Genomic DNA, 9,029 nt, shown 5'->3' with positions numbered 1-9,029 from the left:
GCACAGCCTTCTATATGGATTGCATCTCACTGTAAAGAAAACAAAAATCCTCACCACTGGACCAATAAACAACATTCTTATCAACGGAGGAAAGATTGAAGTTATCAAGGACTTCATTCTTCTTGGATCAACTGTCAACACTCATGGAAGCAGCAATCAAGAAATCAAACGACATATTGCATTAAGCAAATCTGCTGCACAAAACCTTTAAAAGTGTTGAAGAGCAAAAATGTCAGCTTGAGGACTAAGGTGCACCTGACCCAAGCCATGGTATTTTCAATAACCTCATATGCATGCTAAAGTTGGACAGTGAATCAGGAAAACCTTAAATTGATGCTTTTGAATTATGGTTTTGGAAGAGAATATTGAAAGTGCCATGGCTGCGAAAAGAACCAATAGATCTGTTTTGGAAGAAGTGCAGCCAGAGTGCTCCTTGGAGGCCAAGATGGCCAAACTTCGTCTCTCATACTTAGGACTTATTGTCAGGAGGAACCACTCCCTGGAGAAGGATATCATGTTTGGTAAGGGGGAGGGTCAGAGAAAAAGAGGAAGACCCCCAACAAGATGGATTGGCCAAGTGGCAACATCGATGGACTCAAGCGTGACAACAATAGTGAGGCTGGCCCAGGATCGGGCAGTGTTTAGTTCTGCTGTACATAAGGTTACTATGGGTTGGTACTGATTCGATGGAACCTAACAACAACAACAAAATGTTTAATTTTAACATATATAAATATAGAGAGTTTTCGTGAAAGATTTTACCAATATTTTGGATATTTTACTTTTTTCTGAGCCTAGCAAGTAAAACTTCATAAAATGAGTTGTCTTAAATGTGCAGAAATATATAGCTTTAAGGTCTTTCTTTTATTGTAAGCAAGACATTTTTCTGAAACTCATATTCGTAATTATTACTTTATTAAGTGTCAGGTCACAGTGTTGTTAAAGCACTGTTTATTAAATGCTGTCTATATATATTACCCTTATGTAATTGGAACAGTGAACTGAAATAGGCAGTTCTAAAGATTACATCAAGAGGAATTTCAGAGTGAATATATTCGCCAAACTATCCAAGAATATAACATACCTTCTTTTACTTCATTAAATATATTTTGGTTTGCCTTTCTTGAAATATATTACCCAAATTAAACCTAATACTTTAATAATATTAATCAATAGTAGCATAGAATCTGTTATGTACCAAGTACTGTTGTAAGAGACTTACAAATACGAAACCATTTAATTATTAACCCTATGACATTGATACTGTTAGTAACCCTATATTTCAGATAAGAAAATTTAGGCTCAGTCACTTAAGTAACTTTTCCAGGATTACATAGCTAATGGTAGGGCTGGAATTTGAACCTAAGACATTTTAGTTTTAGTGTCTGTGCATTTAAAAAAAAAAAAAGGCAATTGTGTTTTACTGCTTTTGTGACCAAGCCACTATAGAACTATAACTTTCCATGAGCTAGATACTTTTAATTTGACCATCTTCCTTTCTGGTTATCATTTTTATTGGTGGAAGCAAATCACCACTTTTTTAGTTAATGGTGAAGCATAAAACCTATGTGTATAGTACATATATGTTAATCCTGTTTCTCAGATTTCTCTCAATAAGTCATTTTCATGAGCAGTGTTTGTACATTGTTCAATATTAGCACAAACCAATAACAAGGAATTTTAATTAATTTTTTTAACTGAGATAACAGAAACTTTAATTGATTATTTGTTGCAGATTTTTATTTTCATAAGCTTTCAGTGTTGGAATTTAGTTGTATCTGTTTCATACTACATTCTAAAAGTTATTTTCTGTCTATATTTCTCTTTTTATGCTGGCAGTCTAGTGTAGAGATGGATTAACTGAGTAGGAAGAGATTTATTAATATTGCAAGGACAAAGGAAATAAAACAACCGTTTGGAAAATTTAGGTGTGTATACCTTTGTGTATGAGTATCAAACAGTTTCAAAATGGTATTCTATATTTTTCTAATATTGTATAATGTATTGAAGACAGTACTTCAAGTGTGGTAGATATGATCCTTTCAGGACTCTGCCTTAATTTTGAAACTTACATGAATCTTAGCTGACTAATTAATTACTCTTAGTTGATTGCCAACTAACTATATACTAGAAATTAGTATTCTAGAACCAAAGTATAACCCCTCAAATAGCTCACAGTGTAGTAGTCAATTCAGACAAACAGGTTATTCTAAAGCAGATAATGAGGTCTGTATTAGAGGAATGAAAAGAGAGTTATCAGAACAGGCATTATCCTCGTAAGGGATTCAGGGAAGGCATCCCAGAGAATATGAAATCAGAGTTGATGTAAAGTATGAATACAGTCAAGTCACTCCAGGCTTTTTAAGAATTGAACACTGCTGTCAAATGTGTTTCAACCAAGGATATGACTTAACTGAAATTATTTTGGCTTTGTTTCATTAAGTATGTGTTAAATTAGAACCAATAATTTAATGATTAAATATATTCTAATGAAAAAGTATCACATTCCCAAGTAGGAAAGGGGGTGAAAATATAAAAATTTTCATAGAAAAAGCATTTTCCGTAAACATAGTATTTTGTATAATTATACCAAGATACTGTTAGAGTGTCTGCCACTTACAGCTATGTAACCTTAAACAGAAAGAGCCCTGGTGGTATAGTAGTTTTAAGCAGTTCAAACTTAATTAGCCTCTTCACGGGAGAAAGATGTAACTGCTTGTGTAAAGATTAGAACTTTGGGAACACTGTGGTGCAGATCTATTTTGCCCTACTGGATCGCTTTGAGTAGGAATCAGCTCGATGGCAGTGGGTAACGTTAATAAATACTGAGCTCGAGGTTCTCTTTGGGTAGATGTGAGAATTGTTTAATGAAAAATATTAACATTGAGGTGGAAAATAATGTTTTATATAAATGTGCATAGATTTCTCTGTTTGAAATTATGATCGCCAATAAAATGAACCATTAAGAAGTTGAGTTTAACTTTTCAAATTCAGAAATTGAAATCAGTTACTATACACTTAGGTTAAGTTAATTTTAAGTATCTGGCTTTATTTTCTAAATACTTGACATCATTATTTGATTATTTCTGTTCTATATTGTTATTGTTGCTATGTTTAAAATGTATATTTTGCCAAGTAAGTATCTTAAAATAACACACTTTTAAATGACTTAAGGGATGAAGAACAATTTGTTTGTCAAAATGACTCACTTAAGATGAGGGATCACCTTGGCTTTAAGATTTCTTAGATGCGTTAGTCATCTCCTAATAGACATAGACTTTATAATTCAGGTACTCTACCCACCCTGTCAGCAAAAAAAATCGAATACATACCTCTAAAATTTGTATGTAACTTTGCCATATCTTTCTCACTATCAGAGCTGAATTTAACTTTTTTGTTTGTTTGTTCATTTATTACATTGATAATTTAATTACAAACAAAAAAAGGAATAATATTGAAGATACAATTTTATGACTAAAGCAAACTCATTAATTTAGAATACATATATGGGGGAGAAGAAAACCAACTAAGTAATTCAAGTCTTAACAACCTGCCTACCCATCAGCAGGTTGGAATGAAATCTAAACATGTCTTCAACTTTGCACTCATTCACCATGGTCTTATTTTCTCTTTTTTTTGACAGCTACTCAAAAAGCTTGTTATCTTACAAGAATAATTTGGGATTTGCCTGAACTTAAATTAAATGGTATTAAAGAATGGTTGTGATTTAATTTTCTATTGATTCATATGTAAACTTCAGAACATACTGAAGCATTTATTGTTGACATGACATGATGGGTGAGAGATAAAGCAGAACAGTGGAATGTCCTTTTTAATGGAAGTAAATTATTTGTGCTGAGAACACTTCCCTTTTTTATACTTGACATAGCATAATATATACATATAGCATTTCAGTAATTACATTTGTAAGTAATATATCAAAACAAATGTTTTATGCTTATCTGTAAATATTAGTACTCAAATTAAACATACCCTGTAGCAAATAGGTATAATTCATGCTTAATCTAGCATTTTATTAATTTTTAATATTTAAATAAAGTTTATTTTGACCTAAAGATTAAAATTATTTTTAGTTGGGATGTTGCTAGTAAGAAAGCCAACTGTTTTTATTAAAAACAAAAGTATAAATTATATATGCAGTCCTATAGAGAGAACTTGGGAGAAATTTGAATCTGGTGAGCTAATGTAGTCTAAAATTTAGGTATTAAGGACCTAGAGAAAACGAAAAACTGGAAATAGAAAAGATTGGACAGTCCTACAGGTACCTTAGAACAAAAATGTGTAGGCCTTATGACTAATTTGGTGGAGTAGAAGCAGAAGGAAAAGAGTTTTTGTTGTTGTTTTAAATAATTTGATACTGCAATGTGCAGTAGGAAAAAAAAAAAGAATGATTGTGCCCTTGATCCTGAGTTAGTAACTACTGATTATTGAAGTCAGCTGAAAATTAAACTTTTCTTCATGAGAAACTGATGAAAAGCGTGTATTTCTTATTCTTTTTCTTTCAACCGTTTTACTACTATTGACGTCTGTGTCAATAAGTTTATATGGTATCCGTGTGAGCCTGTACAAATATATCAGTATAAAAGATATCTGTAAGAACATTTTTTATCTAACTAAAAGGCTATTTCACTTTGAGTTTAACCAGTAGTATTTAGCCCTGGAAGTCCTGGTATGGCGCTGTGTGTTAGTTAATGTGCTGGACTGCAAAGTCAGTTTGAACTGCAAGGCCAGCGATTCAAGGTCACCAGCCACTCCTCAGAAACCCTATACAGGGTCACTATGAGTTGGAACCTACTTGACGGCACATAAGAGCAATAACAGTTTAGCCCTGACAAAAGAATAGATGCATTTGAGCTGTGGTTATGGAGAAGAGTATTACAAGTACCATGGACTGCCAGAAGAACAAACAAATCTCTCTTGGAAGAAGTACAGCCAGAATTCTCCGTAGGAACTAGCATGGGAAAACTTCCATCTTTCATAATTCGTACATAATGTCAGGAGAGATTAGTCCCTGGAGAAAGACATCATACTTGGTAAAATGGAGGATCAGGGAAAGAGGAAAACCTCCAAAGAGAGCAGCAAAAACCTAACAATTATGAGGACGGTGCAGGACTAGGCAGTGTTTCATTCTCTTGTGCATAGGGTCGCTATGAGTCAGAGCTGATTCAATGGCAGTTAACAACATTTAGCTCTGATGGCACAGTGGTGTACTGCTCAATTTCTAATAAGAATATTGGTAACTGGAACTCACCAGCTGACTCCATGGGTGAACAATATAATAATCTACTTCTGGAAACTATGTGGGCATTCTCTGTCCTATAGTGTCACTATAAGTCTGAATCAACTTAGTGGCAATGGCTTTTTTGGTTTGGTTTTCTCATTGATTAAATCCTTCAATTGTTTGTAAGTAAAGAGGCATGAACTAATTGCCTTCAAATGACTTCTAGAGTTTTGTAGAGGAGAGCTTCCACTGTTTCTGAGGGTTAGGGAGATGAGAGACAGCAGATAGGACTCCAGGAACCCTCAATGCCTGCTTCAGCCAGAACTGTTCTACTTTCATCTATTTTACTTACTGGAATTTCCTATAAGTTTTAGTTTATTTTTATAAGATTCTTCAACATTAAAAGAAAAGAAAGTGCCACTAGCCTTGATGCTCTCTAAAGTTGTTTTTGTGCAAATGTTTGTAAATGAGTTCACATAAACCCAACTTGATTTAAGTCTTTCAGCACAGTAAAGGTGGAAGAAGCACTTAATCCTTCTCGATTTTAGTTTTTCATCTTTAAAATGGGTATAATGTGCTTGTCTTGCTTAACCTTCAGAGTTGTTTTAAGGTCTAAGTTTTAGCCCTACTTAGCCTGTTTATTCAAATTTCAGGTTAGATAAGGAATTGATAGACTTTTTGTTTATATGGCTAAATAGTAACTATTCTAGGGCCTGTGGGACACATAACAATCTTTTACAATTACAACTTTAAAAACTATAAGCTATTCTTAGCTCATGAACAATACAAACAACACTCTAGCTAAATTTGACCCATGGCGTACATACAGCTTATGGACTCTGCTTTTTTATACTTACTTGAAATTCTTAATTGCTAAAATGACCAATAAAAATGATTTAAACTAATCCCAATTAAGAAGAAAGTTTACCCTACTATTGTCTGGTTTGATTTGGATTATTAATGAGTTGGAACTGACTCCACAGCACATAACCACCACCACCACCATCATACTATCAACAAATATGTTTCATTCATTCCTGGAATTCTTTCAAAAGTGACTCTGTGTCCCTCTGGTGTAGGTCAGTTATGTTGTTATTAAGTGCTGTTGAGTTGGTTTCAACTCATAGCGACCCTCTATAGAGGGTATCCGAGGAACAACTGGTGGGTTTGAACTGTCAACTTTGCAGTTCAATCCGATCTTTAAATTGAGTGCTTATCAACTTATCCTAAAATGCCACACCAACACTCCAAGGTCAATTATAACACTACATTCAATATTTGATAATTATTTCAGTGTGACATTTTTTATTTAATTCTCCTATCCTACATGTAAATAAGTACATTCTTCACTGTTATGAAAAAGACAAATGCAAGAAAAATAGTTTGATTGTAAATGTTCCTTAAGACACCAGTTCTAGATAGTTTATTTTGCTCATATAATATATATTGTTACTATCCTCTTGCAGCTTATATGAGTTCCTCTATGGATAGTGAAGCTTCTTTGGACAACACAGGTGATGATGATGCACAACCAAAACAACCTATTAAAGCTACAATAATATTGAAAATTCAGCAAAACATAGGTAAGTACTCTATTTCTTTTTTGACATGGAGAAGTTGATAGTTTGGATTTGAGTTTTATTGTTATGTTCACAGAAGTTATTTTCATTTATTTTTCTTTCTTAAAAATGTTTTTTATTGCTGTCAGTTGCTGTCAGGTCAGTTGTGGCTCATGGTTATCCTAATTGTGTCAGAGTAGATCTGTACTCCTTAGGATTTTCAAGGCTGTTATCTATTGGGAGCAAACCGCTAGACCTATCTTCCAAAGTACCTGTGGATGGTAAGTTAGAACTGCCAGCCTTTCAGCTAGTAGCCAAGCACTTAAGGGTTAAGTGAATGAGTTACTGAGTATTCTACAAAGTGCCAGGCCCTAGAGATAAAATGATTTATAAATAAGACATTATCATTGGTACCTTCAAAGACAACAATTCCAAAGAACTGTGTTAATGCCTTATTTACTCTATACATATGTATGAAGTTCTGATGTGACACTGTAGGATAAGCAGTGGATTGCTAACCACAAGAGGCCCTTTTGTTTCTTTGTTTTTAGATTATGCGAAAGTGATCAAGTAAATGGTTACCATTCTAAACCTTCACAATCTCATTTTTCTACTCATTGTTTTATTTGCCTCTAAGACTTTTCTGACACTTAATATATATGTGTTGCTTAGGCTCACCAGTTACCCACATCTTACCACTAGGATAAATTAAGGCTTTCCTTTGCTAAATCCATTTTCTTTTTTTCACTTTTAGGTGTGATCACAGCCTTTGCAGTTGCAGTCCTTGCTGCAGGCATCTCCTTTCATTACTTCAGTGATTAGAATGAGGCACAAAGAGCTCCTTGACTATCCAGAGACTCTGACCAACAATTGTAAATAATAAAGCTACAAGCAATTTATCTGCACTTAAGTGAATAGCAGCCGTGTCTGCTGCCATAATTGCCTGCTAGGTGTGTTTCTGATTAAGATGAAATCACCAGTTGCCTTGTTTAGGCCGGCTTATATCACAGGTGGCCCAGATATCCAAAAATAAAGTTACGCATCTCAAGGAGTTTGCATGTATCAAATCATTATTATCTATTTTAAAAAGCTTCAAAATGGTGGCATATTTTCATAGATTTAATTCCTGTTGATCTCGATCCTACATTGATCAGGACAATGAAAATTTGAATACTCAGGGTCGACTCAAAATCTTAGTAATAGCAGAAGAAATTTCTCAGAAGAAATTTCTACAAAGTGGGGCAACAATTTGGATAAATTCGTACTTTGGGACTTTTGTAGTATGCATGCAATTTTAAGCTATGTGTATTATTACAAAGGATTAGGCAACTCTTCCAGAGAAACTTGATTGTTAAGTGCTGCTAAGTTGATTCTGACTCAGCGACTCTGTATAGGGTTTCCAAGGAGCAGCTGGTGGGTTTGAACTGCCAACCTTCTGTTTCACAGTCCAGTTCTCCTACAGTGCCATACAAGGAGGCCTTGAGTCTATAAGGACTGATATAAATCATAGTTTCTCAAGTTAGTGTACTGTAACTTTAAATATATTAAATAAGACTTTTGCTTCCAACAATATGTTAGATTAGATACTGTAAAACTACTATCTCTTGAATAAAATCTACTTTGAATACATTGGTTAGGCTTAAGAAATCTCCAAGAACCACACCTCTAACTTTCCCCATCCTAATTGGTATTAGTGAATCCTATAGTTAGCATACAGAGTGACCCCTGTTATGTGAGGGCAAATGTCACTAGCAATACTGCCATATGTAGTTTGCTTTGGCTTTACAAACAAGGAGAGAGATCTGAATCTGAGACTCTGTCTTAAAGCACAGAAAGAGGGCTTAAGTACTGTATAGTTCCCTACAGGCCATGCAAGAAACAGATATGAATTTCTCTCAAGGGAAAAAAACATCTTATTTAGGCTCAAGATACCATACATTAAGATAAGCAATATTCTTTCATGACAAGAGGTCACCATGCAGAAGTTGATCTAACATTCAAGAGGACCTGTAAACAGATTTAATTCTCCAAGTTCTCATTACCAATGCAAGCAATAAAAGATAACAGTTGGATCAGTTCGTACTCTTACCTTCATTTAAGAAACAGCCAAAGTGTGATGTTCAAGAAGCAGAAAAGTAATCCCAAAAAGATGATCTGAAATTGAAGAATTAGTGAGAAAATGAAATATATAAATATATATAAAGCAGCTCTATAAATATATATATTTA

The 9,029-nt window shown here is 34.0% G+C and overlaps 1 protein-coding gene across 3 annotated transcripts in view; it reads left to right on the top strand.

Moving 5' to 3' along the window:
* The window catches only part of LOC102827212 (chromosome unknown open reading frame, human C1orf27), a 57,269-nt gene extending 49,646 nt beyond the window's left edge, over positions 1-7,623 (top strand). For all 3 annotated transcript variants that reach the window (XM_006872699.1, XM_006872698.1, XM_006872697.1), the window contains 2 exons: positions 6,709-6,825; positions 7,556-7,623. In XM_006872699.1, coding sequence (XP_006872761.1) covers positions 6,709-6,825; positions 7,556-7,623 — 185 coding nt within the window. The remainder of the gene's footprint in view (positions 1-6,708; positions 6,826-7,555) is intronic.
* Positions 7,624-9,029: the final 1,406 nt, after the last annotated feature.

This window comes from Chrysochloris asiatica, unplaced genomic scaffold (assembly GCF_000296735.1).
Source record: "Chrysochloris asiatica unplaced genomic scaffold, ChrAsi1.0 scaffold00210, whole genome shotgun sequence".
Lineage (NCBI taxonomy): Eukaryota > Metazoa > Chordata > Mammalia > Afrosoricida > Chrysochloridae > Chrysochloris > Chrysochloris asiatica.
Note: the sequence above shows the minus strand (reverse complement) of the source record. Positions and strands in the feature narration are given on the sequence as shown.